Source organism: Martes martes (genome assembly GCF_963455335.1).
Source record: "Martes martes genome assembly, chromosome: 5".
In the NCBI taxonomy this organism is placed as follows: Eukaryota; Metazoa; Chordata; class Mammalia; order Carnivora; family Mustelidae; genus Martes; species Martes martes.
Genome location: NC_137892.1, coordinates 89,477,148 through 89,493,135, shown reverse-complemented (window position 1 = coordinate 89,493,135; position 15,988 = coordinate 89,477,148). Strand labels below are relative to the sequence as shown.

General features: G+C 38.2%; 1 protein-coding gene across 2 annotated transcripts in view; it reads left to right on the top strand.

The window, feature by feature from the left end:
- The window catches only part of UBE2D2 (ubiquitin conjugating enzyme E2 D2), a 113,820-nt gene that overhangs the window by 38,301 nt on the left and 59,531 nt on the right, over positions 1-15,988 (top strand). For both annotated transcript variants that reach the window (XM_080804041.1, XM_080804040.1), the window contains exons 2-5: positions 7,116-7,179; positions 14,037-14,068; positions 14,147-14,224; positions 14,311-14,416. In XM_080804041.1, the coding sequence (XP_080660167.1) occupies positions 7,116-7,179; positions 14,037-14,068; positions 14,147-14,224; positions 14,311-14,416 (280 nt within the window). The remainder of the gene's footprint in view (positions 1-7,115; positions 7,180-14,036; positions 14,069-14,146; positions 14,225-14,310; positions 14,417-15,988) is intronic.

Below are 15,988 nucleotides of genomic sequence, written 5' to 3'. Positions count from 1 at the left end.
TAAAAAAAAATAGATTTCCTTGATTTTTGGTTTTGTCTTAGCCCCACTCTCATTCCCAGTAATGTTTAATTTGCTGTTTGATATACAAGATGAATCTGAATACCGTTTCTTCCTTTTTTTTTTTTTTTTAAGATTTTTATTTATTTATTTGTCAGACAGAGCACAAGCAGGCAGAGTGGCAGGCAGAGGCAGAGGGGGGAGCAGGATCCCCGCTTAGCAAGGACCCCAATGTGGGATGCAGTCCTAGGACCCTGGGATCACAATCTGAGCCGAAGGCAGTCCCCCAACTGACCAAGCCACACAGGCATCCTTGAATACTGCTTATTCTTCTTCTTCTTTTTTTTTTTTTTTTTAAGATTTTATTTGACAGACAGAGATCACAAGTAGCCAGGGAGGCAGGCAGAGAGAGAGGAGGAAGCAGGCTCCCTGCTGAACAGAGAGCCCAATTCTGGGCTCGATCCCAGGATCCTGAGATCATGACCTGAGCCGAAGGCAGAGGCTTAACCCACTGAGCCACCCAGGCGCCCCGAATGCTGCTGCTTTTAGAATAAGTCAAAGAAATTAATGTATAGATATAAAGTCAAATGTTAAACAAAAAGTTGTCTGATATATTAGGGTATTTCTTCTGCCAGAGTAAGTGATCTGTCTACATCAGTGCCTTTATTAAATTTTAAGATTCAATTTCAGTTACATCTTGATGCAAAGACATCAAATTGTGTAGCTTCTATGTTTATTCAGTCTAACTGGGTTTTCACTATTTGATTACCCTCTAGATGGTTACAACTTTTAATAGCTGTTTTATTATAATCCAGATTTACAGTCAAAACTCGTAATTTCTGTTTCAAATAGGCAATAAATACACTTGTTATACAATTTAAAAGGTATAAAGGAAATATATAGAGTTCCCATTCTCACCTCTAAAGCAGGCTCTCCTTCCTGAAGGCAAGTACCTAATTAAGTTTTGGGGGAAGTCAAAAGTTAAATGCGTATTTTCTGCTGTGTGGGGGGTTGGTGCTCCTAACCCCCGCAAGCTGTTCAAGAGTCAGCTGTACTGTTAACTAATTTCTTGTGTATTCTTAGGAGGTTTTATGCATATAGAAAGATGGATAGAGGAGGGCCTGGCTGGTTCAATTGGTAGAGCAAGGGATTCTTGATCTTGGGGCCCAATGTTGGATGTAGAGATTACTTTTTTAAAAATAAAATATTTAAAAAGACAAAAAAAGATAGATGGATACTTTAAAAAAAAACTTTGAGTTATATATTATATACAGTATATACAATTATATACAATAAAATTAATCAATTTTAAGTATAAAGTATGTTTGAGTTTTGATAAATATATACACAGTTATGCAGTCTCTGCCAAAATTATCATGTAGAACATTTCCATCACCCCCCAAGTTTTTCTCATGTCCTTTTGTAGTTAGTCCCCTCCATCTCCCTCCAACCCCTCTAGAACTGTTGATCTGCTTTTTGTCACTATAAGTTTGCCTTTTCTAAAATGTCGTATCAGTAGAATAATATAAAATGTAGTATTTTTATATCTGATTTCTTTCGCTTAGCATTATGCTTTCGAGATTCATCCATATCAGTGCCTTGAACCAAGGAAGTGTTGAATGAAGGTGTTAAATGTCTATTAGCATAAGTTTGGGTGAGGTTTTTAAAATTAATTATATCATACTGGCTCATCAAACAGACTGATTGCTCTTATATTCAACTTAGATAAATCTTAGCTCTTGATGTTAAACCTTGCTGTCCTTCAAGATGGAAAAAGATGACTTAATTTGAGAGCAAAATATTAAAGCACAAAAAAATTCCATTTAATGCACATGGTAGGACTTCAGAAAAACTTGTTTTGTTCTTGTTTTATTTTAATAGCAACTTATTACTAAATTTAAAATAAAAAAATAGGGGCACCTGGGTGGCTCAGTTGTTGTTAAGTGTCTACCTTTTGGCTCAGGTCATGATCCTAGGGTTCTGGGCCTGAGCCCTGCATTGGGCTCCCTCCTCAGCAGGAAGCCTGCTTCTCCCTATCTTCATTCCACCTGTTTGTATGCCTTCTCTTACTGTCTCTCTCTCTCTGTGTGAAATAAATAAATAAAAATCTTTTAAAAAAATAATAAAAAAAAATAGGGATGCCTGGTTGGCTCAGTCGGTTAAGCAGCTGCCTTTGGCTCAGGTCATGATCCCAGAGTACTGGGATCAAGCCCCACATGGGGCTCCCTGCTCAGTGGGGAGTCTGCTTCTCCCTCTCCCTCTGCCACTGCCCCGCTTGTGTGTGCGCACTCACTCTCTCTCTGTATCAAATGAATAAATAAAATCTGTAAAAAAAAAAAAAAGATAACTGGGACACCTGGGTGGTTCAGTTGATTAAGTGGCTGCCTTCGGCTCAGGTCATGATATCGGGTTCTGGGACTGAGTCCCTCATTGAGCTCTGTGCTCTGCAGGGAGCCTGCTTCTCTGTCTGCCTGCTGCTCCCCCTGCTTGTGCTCTCTCACTCACTTTCTCTCTCTCTCTCACAAATAATAAAATCTTAAAAAAAAATAGATAACTCTTGGGGCACCTGGCTGTTCAGTCAGAAGAAACATGCAACTCTTGGTCTCGGGGTTGTGAGTTTGAGCCCCATGTTAGGTGTAGAGATTACTTTAAAAATTTTTAATTAAAAAAAAATAGGTGGCTTTTATGTTTTAAATCAAGCAAGTGTTTTTAGTTATACTGACCTGTATTAGAAGCAACATTTGGGACTGGGAACTGTACAATGTTTTTTCTTCTTTTAAGTAATCTCTCCCCCCACCTTGGGGCTCAAATTCACAACCCCAGGATTCAGAGTTGCTTGCTTTTCTTACTGAGCCAGCCAGGTGCCCCAGTTATTATTTTTCTTGAGATGGGCAAGGAAAATATAAATAAACTTAAAAAAAATACAGAACTTTAATTAAAAAAAGAAAAATGCAGAACTTTATATCTGTAGTCTGTGCTTTGTTTTCCAAGCTTGCGGGTAGGATACTACAGAGTAACTGGTGTTACTATTAACTGATGTTAACCAAAATGACTGGTTAAGCTAGCTCAGAGGAAGGGACTTACAGAAATAACTATGTGGTGTAAATTAAAAACTATATAATATTTGGACTGTTAAATCATACCTTTCTAGAACTCATTAATAAGATTCTAAATAGGTTTTTTTTTATTTTTTATTTTTTATTATTATTATTTTTTAATTTATTTATTTGTTAGAGAGAGCGAGCGAGTGAGCACAGGCAGACAGAGTGGTAGGCAGAGGCAGAGGGAGAAGCAGGCTCCCCGCCGAGCAAGGAGCCCGATGCGGGACTCAATCCCAGGACGCTGGGATCATGACCTGAGCCGAAGGCAGCTGCTTAACCAACTGAGCCACCCAGGTGTCCCGGTTTTTTTTTTTTTTTTTTTTTAATTGAAGTATAGTTGACACACAGTATTATATTAGTTTCAGGGGTAGAGCATAGTGATTTGACATTTAAATGCATTATGAAACACCATTAAGTGTGGTTACCATTTGACCCCACACAAAGTTATTACAGCATTATTAACTATATTCCCTATGTTTTACTTCACAGCCAGGTGATTTTTCTATTTTATAACTGGAAGTTTCTACCTTCTAATCACCTTCACCTATTTTGTTCACCTCCCCAACACCCTCCTCTTACAGCTTCAGGTTTATTCCCTGTATTTATGAGTCTGTTTCTGTGTTTTGTTTCTTCATCTGTTTTGATTTTTAGAATCCACATATAGGTGAAATTGTACAGTATTTGTCATTCTCTATCTGACTTATTTCACTTAGCATAATACCCTCAAGGTCTGTCCATGTTGTTACAAATGACAAGATTCCATTACTTTTTGTGGCTGAATAATACTTCTTTGTGTGTGTGTGTGTATCACTTCATCATTAGCCATTCTTCTGTTGATGGATACTTTGTTTCTGTATCTTGGCTATTGTGAATAATGCTGTAGTAAATATCAGGGGAGCATATATCATTTCCAGTTAGTGTTTCCATTTTCTTTGAGTAAATACCCAAAATTGAAATTGCTGGATCGTATATTTCTATTTTTAATTTTTTGAGGAACCTTTATGCTTTTCTTAGTGGCTGCATCAATTTACATTCCTTGCAGCAGTGCACAATGATTTCCTTTTCTCTGCATCCTTGCCAGCACTTATGTCTTTTGTTTTGTTTTGTTTTTTAAGATTTAATTTTTAGAGAGTGCGCAAGCACACAGAGGCAGAGGGAGAAGGAGAAGCAGACTCCCCACTGAGCAGGGCACCCTATGCGGGGCTCAGTCTCAGATGCTGGGATCATGACCTGAGCTGAAGGCAGATGCTTCATGAACTGAGCCACCCAGGAGCCCCTGTCTTGTCTCTTTGATACTAGCCATTCTTTAAGTGTGAGGTGTTAGCTCATTGTGGTTTTGATTTGTGTTTCCGTCATGATTAGTGATGTTGAGCATCTTTTCATGTGCCTCTTGGCCATTTTTATATCTCTTTTTGGGAAAATGCCTATTCAGGTCCTCTGCCCTTTTTTAATCATACTGGCATTTTTGGGGTTGAGTTATATGAATTCTTCATGTATTTTGGGTATTAACCCTTATCAGATCAGCCATTTGCAAATATCTTCTCCCATTAAGTAGGTTGCCTTTTTTAAAGTTTGATATAGTCCCAATTGTTTATTTTTGCTCTTGTTGCTGTTGCCTGAGGATATAGATCCAAAAAATATTTCTAAGACAGATGTCCAGGAGTATACTGCCTATGTTTTCTTTTAGGAGTTTTGTGGTTTCAGGTCTTAATCTTTTAAGTCCTTAATCCATTTTGAGTTTATTTTTGTGTATAGGGTAAGAAAGTGGTCCTATTTCATTCTTTTGCATGTAGCTGCTAAGTTTTCCACTTATGGAGGAGACGGTCTTTTCTTCATTGTATATCCTTGCCTCCTTTGTCGTAAATTAATTGACCACATAAGCATGAGTTTATTTCTGGGTTCTGAATAGTGCTTTTTTTTTTTTTTAAAGATTTTATTTATTTATTTGACAGACAGAGATCACAAGTAGGCAGAGAGGCAGGCAGAGAGAGAGGAGGAAGCAGGCTCCCTGCCGAGCAGAGAGCCCGATGCGATGCGGGGCTCGATCCCAGGACCCTGGGATCACGACCTGAGCCGAAGGCAGAGGCTTTAACCCACTGAGCCACCCAGGCGCCCCGTGAATAGTGCTTTATTATAAGTTGTTGTTGTTGTTTTAAAGCGAGAGGGGCGCAGTAAGGGGCAGAGGAAGAAAGAGAATCTTAAGCAAGCTCCACACCCAGATGGAGTTCGGGGCTCAGTCTCACAACCCCAAGATCATGACCTGAGCTGAAATCAAGAGCCAGACGTTTAACAGACTGAGCCTCCCAGGTGTCCTGTGGGCTCTGGATACTTTTTATTGTACATTTAAAATACTAGATTTTACTGTTTTTACTTTTGTCATTTAAAAATATAATACTGGGGTACCTGACTGGCTTAGTTGGTTGAGCATGCAGCTCTTGATCTCGGAGTCATGAGTTTGGATGTAGAAATTACTTTTTAAAACTTTTTTTTTAGGGGCGCCTGGGTGGCTCAGTGGGTTAAAGCCTCTGCCTTCGGCTCAGGTCATGATCCCAGGGTCTTGGGATCAAGCCCCGCATCGGGCTCTCTGCTCCGCAGGGAGCCCGCTTCCTCCTCTCTCTCTCTGCTTGCCTCTCTGACTACTTGTGATCTCTGTCTGTCAAATAAATAAATAAAAATCTTTTAAAAAAAAAAAACAACTTTTTTTTTTTTTAATTAAAAACATAATCCAGGGTGCTTGAGTGGCTCAGTCGGTTAAGCATCTGCCTTCGGCTCAGGTCACCATCCCAGGGTCCTGGGACTAAGTTCCGCATCAGGCTCCTGCTTGGTCGGGAGTCTGCTTTTTCCTCTACCCTTCCCTCCTGCTTGTGCTTTCTCTCTCTGTCAAATAAATAAATAAAATCTTTTTAAAAAACCATAATCTAAAACTAGCCCTTGTTTTTAATCTCCAATACCAAGCCAAGAGGGAAAGGAATAGAATATGATTTCCTGTCTTGTGGTTTTTTCAGGATTCCCATCCAGTAAGTTTGTGGGCTCCTAATGTTAAAATAGCTAAGAAGCTGGCATCTGGTAATAGAGCATTAGTACGGGTAGATCTGTCTCTGATTACAAAATTTTATGATGGGCTTTATTACTTAAGCCTTTTTAATATGTCCAGCCTTTTCAGTACATCCCTTTTTAAGTTTTTTCAGCTACCTTTGGAACCCTGGCAGTCCATATTAGCTGAAAACATAACATCTTGTCAGGTGGTCTCATATTATTTGAAATATTGATGACTTCAAGAACTTGTCCCAAGGGTAACCTAATAGTTCTCTGGTTCAAAAATTGGCCTTGAAATTCAACTTCTTTTTTGAAAACTAGTAAAGTTTTTACTTTAAAACCATTTCTTTAAAACTTTTTTTTTTTAAAGATTTTATTCATTTGTTTGATAGAGATTACAAGTAGGCAGAGAGGCAGGCATGGGGGAGGGGGAGCAGGCTCCCTGCTGAGCAGAGAGCCTGATGTGGGGCTCCATCCCAGGACCCTGAGATCATGACCTGAGCCAAAGGCAGAGGCTTAACCCACTGAGCCACCCAGGCACCCCTAAAACCATTTTTATAGCTCTTTAGTATATAATACATGTTCATTTTCCTTATAGTTACTTTTTAAACTCTGAACTAAGCAAAAATAATCCAGTTTTTAAACATACATTTGCATTCAAGAATCCAAAATACTGGGGCACCTGGGTGGCTCAGTCAATTTTAGTATCAGGCTCTGTGCTGAGTGTGGAGCCTGCTTAAGTTTCTCTCTCTCTCCCTACCCCCTCCCTCTGTTTAAAAAAAAAGGGGGTGGGGAGAAGAAGAAGAATCCAAAATACTTTAACTTAAAGATTCACAAAGCCATCCCTCTCTGACTTTGGAGGAGTATTCCTTTAAAAACTTCAGTAGTGGGATAGACAATATTGGTATGAGTGAAAATGTTATTAATTGGTTAAAGTTACATTTATGGTGAATATATTTCTTTTCTTTCTATTTTCTTGAGGAATTGAATGACCTGGCACGGGACCCCCCGGCACAGTGTTCTGCAGGTCCTGTTGGAGATGATAGTAAGTATTTAAAAGGAATGGTGGAGTAAAACTACATAAGCATCTGCCTCTGGGGAACTCTGGGACTGATGAATATCTCTTGAGATTATATTTTGTGTGAAAAAACAATTATGCTGTAGGAAGAGGCAGTGTTTACCCTTGCTCATCCATGAAAGGTGCAGTTCTGTGTGTATCCTATCTTTTTCTGTAGTATTAATTTTGAACCTTTTGAACATTTTCTGCCAGATATTGTCTGTGTAGTTGTTCCAACTCCTTCCTACATATCCTTCAAGTCTTCTGGGTATTTTCCTGGGGTCAAATATTTGAGGTTTTATTTACAACAAGCTATTGTTCTTTAAGTAAAATAATACTTAGGATGATAAGGGATATTGGTGTGTGTGTGTGTGTGTGTGTGTGTGTGTGTGGTGTTTGTCCTTCCACTGGTTCATGCTTGTGAAGACAGGTAGTTTGTTTATTTCTAATGTCTAGTTTCTCTGTTTAATCCTATATAAAATAATTTATTAGGCCTTATCACACATGTTGGATAATAATTTTCCTTTTATTTCACTTTGACTCAACAGTTTTTCCCCTTATACCATCTTCTAGCCTCTTTTAAAAGGAGAATACTTGAATGAGACTGTGCTTTATGACACAAAACTAACTCACAAAAAAAGTAATATTTAGCAAATAGGAAAAAAGAACATACTTGGAAACAGTTTTGTCAGAGAAGTATATACAGTAAGACAATAACTAAGAGGTTATATTAGCTTGTGTTTTACATTTTTCCTGTTTTTGCTTAAGAATGTTGGTTTTGGTTTGCTAAACTTAAGAATCAAAGCAAGGGGAAAAGAAGGAAAAGTAAGATTAAAAACAGGGAGGCAAACCATAAGAGACTCTTAACTATAGGAAACAAACTGAGGATTGCTGGAGGAGAGTTTGGTGGGTGGGGGAAAATGGGGTAACTGGGTGATGAGCATTAAGGAAGGCACTTGATGTAATGACCCCTGGGTGTTATATGCAACTGATGAATCATTCAGTTCTACCCCTGAAACTGTAATAAACACACTATATGTTAACCAAATTGAATTTAAATAAAAATTTTAAAAAATTAAAACAAGGACCTTTTACAGAGATTGCTTAAATGTAAAACAGATTGATAAATTATAAAGCTAAGTACAGGTATGAAAAATCCCATTTACATTATTCACATTTGTCCAGTATGAGTAACTATAGTGTTTGATACCAGACAAGATAGGCCAAGTAATTAAACATGCATTATCTCATTTAAGCCTCACAATAGCTCTTTTAGTTGAATGGAGTAGAAATTATAAAGTATTTTAGAAAAGAATTTAGTGAGAGAGGTGCATGGTGGTTTCCAAAGTGGGCTCATTCTCAAGCTTTCTTTTTTCTTTTCTTTCCTTTCCTTTTTTTTTTTTTTTTTTTTTTAAGATTTTATTTGGGGTGTGCCTGAGTGGCTCAGTAGGTTAAGCCTCTGCCTTCAGCTCAGGTCAGGATCTCAGGGTGCTGGGATCAAGCCCTGCATTGGGCTCTCTGCTTGGTGGGGGAGCCTGCTTCCCCCCTCTCTGCCTGCTTGTGATCTCTCTCCCTCGTCAAATGAATAAATAAACTCTTTAAAAAAAAAAAAAAAAGATTTTATTTGGGACACCTGGGTGGCTCAGTCAGTTAAGCATCTGACTTCAGCTCCCGTCTTGATCCCGGGATGTTGGGATCAAGCCCCACATCCTGCTTCTCCCTCTCCTGCTTCCCCTGCATATTCTCTTTCTTTCTCTCTCTCTGTCTCTCTGTCAAGTAAATAAGTAAAATCTTTAAACAAAATTTTAAAAGTAAAGATTTTATTCATTTGAGAAAGAGTGAGAGAGAACACGAACACGTGAGCAGGAGGGGCAGAAGAAGAGGGAGAAACTGACTCCCCACTGGGCAGAGAGCCCAATGCAGGGCTCCATCTCTGGACCCTGAGATCATGACCTGAGCTGAAGGCAGATGCTTAATGGATTGAGCCACCCAGGTGCCCCTCATCCTCAAGTTTTCTGATTTTAGTTTTGTTGTGTATGGTATCATACAGTCCACCTGTGTCATTGTGGTCTTTCAGTTGAAAAAGTGGTTTTATTTCCAGTAAATTCCTCAAAGTTGAGAATGGCTGATCTTTCATTTAACAGCATTGGAAGTCTGGGGCATAGAATTCATTTTTGAAGTTCTCTTCAGTGTCCTGAATAATTTGCCTTTACTTCACATAGTAGGTATTATCACATTCCTTTCTCAGATAGAAGAGTTGCTATCCTTGAGAGTTACAAAGAGCCCCCCCAAAGCATAAGCAATTAAAAGAAAAAAATAGGTAAATTTTACATTTTAATGAAGTCTAATTTAGGTGCTGCAAATGATATCATCAAGAAAGTGAAGAGACAACAGGATGAGAGAAAATTTGTGCAAGTCATATTTCTGATAAGGAAATTTATTCAAGATATATTTAAAAAACTCTTTGTAACTCAACAATATAAAGATAAATAACCCATTTTTTTTTTTAATAAGCAAAGGATCTGCTAAAGAGGATGTGCAATTGGTCAACAAGCACATGGAAAAGATGCTCGGTATCATTAGTCATCAGGGAAATGCAAATCACATCTGTGGTGGAATAGCACTTTATTCCTTCTATGATGGCTAAAATCAGTAAGTCAGATAACAAGTGTTGATGAGATTGTGGAGAAATTGGAACCTTCATACATTGCTGATAGTAATGTAAAATGGTACAACTAATTCAGAGGTTTCTCAAAAAGTTAAACATAGAGTTTCTCAAAAAGTTAAACATAGAGTTATCATATTACCTAATGAGTTCACTGGTAACTATTTATCCAAGAAAAATAAAAACATGTCCATGCAAAAACTTGTGCATTAATGTTCGTAGAAGCAGCAGCTGTAATAGCCAAAATGTGGAAATAATCCAAATGCCCACCAGCTGATGAAGGGATAAATAGAATGTATATCCATACAGTGGAATATTATATGTCAATAAAAAAGGGGAGTACAAATATATACTACAACATTGATGAGCTTTGAAAACATGCCCAGTGAGAGAAGCCAGATATAAAAAGCCACATATTGTATGGTTCCATTTATATGAAATTTCCAGAATAAATTCATAGAGACAAAATAGATAATGGTTGCATAGAACTAGAGATTTGGGGGAATGTGGAGTAACTGCATACAGATATGGGGTTTCCTTTGAGAGTGATGAAAATTTCTAAAATTAATTTTGGTGATGGTTGCCCAACTCTGTGAATGTACGGAACACCACTGAATTATGCACTTTCAGTGGGTGAATTATATGGTAAATGGATTATCTCCCTACAGCTCTTTAAAAAATAATAGTTCTCCTTTAACTCTTAGCCTTCCTATTCGGCTGTCTTGACTTACCTACTACTAAACTGTCAATAATACGTACCTTCTAAGAGAATGAGGAAAATCTCCTCCTTAGGGGCAGAATAACTTCCTTACAGTTGGTCATCTGGGAGTCTTTGCTGGGAGTCAATACTGAAAACTTTAGGGAGTATTTGAGAACAGTTGAGATAAATGACTGTCAAAAAGTCTTTATCAAGTCTTCCTGATAAATTATATAAGGATAAAGCAGAGTGTAATTGGGTAGCTAAATATTAATAAGGAGGCAGAATTTAATCTTCAGAAAAGAGAAACTGTTGGTCACAATGAAACTTGCTGAGCTCCTTTTGACCCTTCTAGCTCTCAGATCCTTCAGTACCACATTATTGATATTTAGTGTAAGAAGGTAGTCCTTATTTTATATATATATTTTTTAAGATTTTATTTATTTAGGGTGGCTCAGTGGGTTAAAGCCTCTGCCTTCGGCTCAGGTCATGATTCCAGGGTCCTGGGATCGAGCCCCGCATCGGGCTCTCTGCTCGGCAGGGAGCCTGCTTCCTCCTCTCTCTCTGCCTGCCTCTCTGCCTACTCTCTCTGTCAAATAAATAAATAAAATCTTTAAAAAAGATTTTTAATTTTTAAATCTTTAAAATCTTAAAAAAAAAAAAAGATTTTATTTATTTACTTAAGAGAAAGAGAGCATAAGAGGGGAGAGGGTCAGAGGGAGAAGCAGACTCCCTGCTTAGCAGGGAGCCGGATGTGGGACTCAATCCCAGGACTCCAGGATCATGACCTGAACTGAAGGTAGTCGCTTAACTAACTGAGCCACCCCAGTACCCCTTATATTTAAAATAATATAGGGGCACCTAGCTGGCTTACATGGAAAAGTATGCAACTGTTGATCCTTAGGGTTGTGAGTTTGAGCCCCATGTTGGACATAGAGATTACTTTAAAAATAAATAAAGAAGATAATATATATTTAATAATGAACTTACTAATAATACAGTGCTTTATTTTTAAATATCCAGATTTTAATGTACCATTACATTTTTTTCCCATTTTTCTTTGAAGATCTGGTAAGTAGAAAGAAGTCTAGACCCTGAAAGGAATAGTAAGCCAAAGATTAATTGGTCATACAATCTGTTTCATTTTCTTTCGTTTTGAAATCTTGGTGAATCTGACTCTCTGGAGATCTGTACTGAATTCAGATGTAGTTCTCTTGAGATTATGTCTCAAACTATGACAGATATTCTTGTTCTCTTTTAGCCTTAAAGTTTCATCTTTGAGTATCCTAAAGAGTAATTATTGAGCTGTGAGGTTCACATTTAAACTCTCATAAAATAGGTTGTAGCTTTTAGTTGCTGTAATTTGGTTTTCATCATCAAACCAGGGTGGTAGTGGGAGTTTTTGTTTGTTTTTGCTGGTTTGGGAACTATCAAAATTTTGTAATTCAAGATTGATCTTTAAATGAAAGGTGTTTGAAATATAGATGTTCATATAAAATACAACAATATTTTATGCTTATGGTCACATATTTTGCCCAGTTAACTATTTCTGGAGAGTTCTTTCTACTTGGGACCTGGAGTGATTTTTTTTTTAATTTAAAAGATTGTATTTATTTGAGAGAGCACAAGCAGGAAATCACGAACAGGGAGATTTTGAGCAGGGAGAGCAGCGGAGGGAGAGGGAGAAGCAGACTTTGCACTGAGCAGAGAGCACAACTGGGGCTTGATCCCAGGACCCTGAGATCATGACCTGAACTGAAGGCAGACACTTAACCAACTGAGCTACTCAGGCACCCTATAATCTGTAGCGATTCTTTTTCTTTTCTTTCTTTCTTTCTTTTTTTTTTTTTTTTTTAAAGAGTTATTTGTCAGGGCACCTGGGTGGCTCAGTGGGTTAAGCCTCTGCCTTTGGCTCGGGTCATGATCTCGGGGTCCTGGGATCGAGTCCCGCATCGGGCTCTCTGCTCAGCGGGGAGCCTGCTTCCCCCGCCTCTCTCTCTGCCTGCCTCTCTGCCTACTTGTGATCTCTCTGTGTCAAATAAATAAATAAAATATTTTTTAAAAAAAGAGTTATTTGTCAGAGAGAGCACAAGCAGGGGGAACAGCAGGCAGAGGGAGAAGCAGACTCCGTGCTGAGCAAGGAGCCAGATGTGGTACTCCATCCCAGGACCCTGGGATCATGACCCAGACCGAAGGCAGACACTTAACTGACTGAACCACCCAGGTGTCCCTGTAGTGATTATTGAATTATTTACCAAACCATTAGAATTTGAGTCAGGATTAGATATTCTCCCACTACCTTCTTCCCTTTTTTATACTTCCACAAGGAAATCTAGGAGTGTAGGAGAGCTCCACAGGGAGCCCTAAGTCAGTTATTCCAGTAGGTAATTCTTATATTTGACCTGTGTAGCAGAATACTCAACTAAGATTTTAATGGTATGTCTTCAGATGCTTTTGTTAATTAAATTCCATCTTGATGTGTTTTTAGTTTAGTTTGTCTTACTCTGCTTTGTTGGTGTAGATTCTAGATCATTTTAAAAAGAGATAGAATTGGGGTGCCTGGGTGGCTCAGTGGGTTAAAGCTCTGCCTTCAGCTCAGGTCATGATCTCAGGGTCCTGGGATCAAGCCCCACATCGGGCTGTCTGCTCAGCAGGGAACCTCCTTCCCCCTCTTTCTCTGCCTACTTGTGATCTCTCTCTCTGTCAAATAAATAAAATCTTTTTTAAAAAATAAAAAGATATAATTATTGATCTTTCATATGTTAGTGAGGAACTAGTAATTCTAGCCATGAATGCTCTCAGAGGTTTTTTCTTGCTATAAAAAATGAGTCTTTCCTAATTTGAGTGTTACCTACGTTGGCTTTACAGTCCTGCGCCATACCAGTATTATAAAAGGAGTATATTATAGGGACGAGTGGGTGACTCAGTGGGTTAAAGCCTCTGCCTTTGGCTGGGGTCATGATCCCAGGGTCCTGGGATCGAGCCCCGCATCGGGCTCTCTGCTCAGCAGGGAGCCTGCTTCCCTTCCTCTCTCTCTGCCTGCCTCTCTGCCTACTTGTGATCTCTGTCAAATAAATAAATAAAATCTTTTAAAAAAAGGGGGTATATTATATACTAATGTGTTGGGGAAATGACGTAACAAGTTAAAGAGTTGAATCTTTTGGTTCTTTTTTACCCTTAGAGGTAAGAAATGCCTGTTGTAAAGTGAAACCTTGGGCCTTGTCAAGAATTTTGTCTCCCTGATACGAATTTTCAAGATGTTTTAGCCAGATACTTTCTCATTGAGTACCTTATCAATGTTCTAGACCATACTAGTCATTTTCTTCTTTCTCTTCAGACTCACTCTTGACTTAGATTCCTCATGTTGCCCAGGACTTACAATATTGCTTATAAATGAAGTGGGGTTAGATAGGGAATAATAAGTCATTATGGTGTAGGTACATTGGAGATACTGCTTCATGGTGATTTTTTGTTCTTTTTCAGTGTTCCATTGGCAAGCTACAATAATGGGGCCAGTAAGTATTCAGATTGATTTCAGAATGAATGTTTATATGGTACACTCGTTTTAATCCCACTTTTCTTGTTATCAACAGAATGACAGTCCCTATCAGGGTGGAGTATTTTTCTTGACAATTCATTTCCCAACAGATTACCCCTTCAAGCCACCTAAGGTAATTGTGGTATGGCACTTGTTTCTTTATGTGCTTTCTATGATATTAATAATCCAGTTTACAAAAAGTTTTCCTTTTTTCTGTAGGTTGCATTTACAACAAGAATTTATCATCCAAATATTAACAGTAATGGCAGCATTTGTCTGGATATTCTCCGGTCACAGTGGTCTCCAGCACTAACTATTTCAAAAGGTAATGGAATGGGTTTCTGATATTAAGATAAAGCAGCAGTGTTTATGTCTTTTATTTTTTACTTACTTATTTTTAAAGATTTATTTATTAGAGTGTGTGCAGTCAGGGGGAGGGGCAGAAGGAGAGAGGCAGAGAGAGAGAGAGAATCTCAACCAGATTCTGCAATGAGCATAGAGTCCGACACAGGGCTTGATCTTAAAACCCTGAGATCATGGCCTAAGCCTAAATCAGCAGTTGGATGCTCAACCGACTGAGCCACCGAGGTGTCCCTGTTTTTTGTCTTTTAAAGGTTACTTATTTTTTGAAATGATTATTCATATTTCTTTTAAGAGGAGATAGTGGCCCCTGTTATTTTTCATAGACCTTGAGACCACTGGAGGGAGTTGGATTTTCAGACATAGGTATTCTCTGGTGTCTTGACCGCTCTGTCCATTATGCCATTCGGGCATTGGTTGGAAAATGGCTACTTGGTATGAATTTCTTCTAGAGCAAAGTTAAAGTAGAAGATATTAAAGCCTCTTCCAGCCTTGAGATCTGTAAATGGTAAGGGTAGATACTGTTCCAGAAGAGGAGATAACAGACCTTACAGAGGAATGCTTGTGGTAAAGATACAGAAGGTTCTTGAAGGACAAGGTATAGGTAAATTCATATTCAGACTCTGTAAGAAACCTCTTGTCTTGAGGTTTCTATCAGAAACAGATTCATTCTCTAAGATGACCAGTTTAATAAAAAATTTTTATTTGATTGTCTTAATCTTTGTGGTATATAGCGCTGTTTGCTTAGAGATGTGTATTAAAAATTAGTTACTAGTTTTGTGATGAGATATCCAGTAGTTCTGAATAAAGCCTAATTACATGAGTAGGTTGGGGATTTTCTTATGTTGGTGAACTGAGTAGTTAACAAACATTTCCTTATATGCTAATTTGAAATTATACAGCCCCTCAACATCATATCCAAATGAAATCACAAGTGGGTTAAAAGTTGTCAAAATACAGGGCACCTGGGTGGCTTAGTGGGTTAAGCCTCTGCCTTCGGCTCAGATCATGATCTCAGGGTCCTGGGATCGAGCCCTGCATCAGGCTCTCTTCTAAGCAGGAAGCCTGCTCCCCTCCTCTGTGTGCCTGTCTCTCTGGCTACTTGTGATCTCTCTCTCTCTCTCTCTCTGTCAAATAAACAAATAAAATCTTAAAGAAAAAAAAAGTCAGAATACAGATGCAAGAAGCTGCATATGAGATAATGGCCACACTTACTATGCAGAATAGTAAGTGGCCATGTAGTAATACGTTTAAAATAAGAAGAACATATATAAAAATCAATAAGAGAAAAATATCCTAACAGATGAATGAACGGAAAGGAGCAAAATAATCAAAGAAATGAAAATTAAGTTCCCATTTTTCACCTTTTTAAATAACAAAGATCTTATAAAAAGAAAACCAAGTGCTGGTGAAGTACATTGAAATAGTTGCTTACATACTACAGATAGAAGAATTGACTTGTTGTATAGCCCTGTCAGTATGTATTTAAAGATAAGAGATTTAATTAATACTTCCCTTTGATCCAGTAATTCTAGTT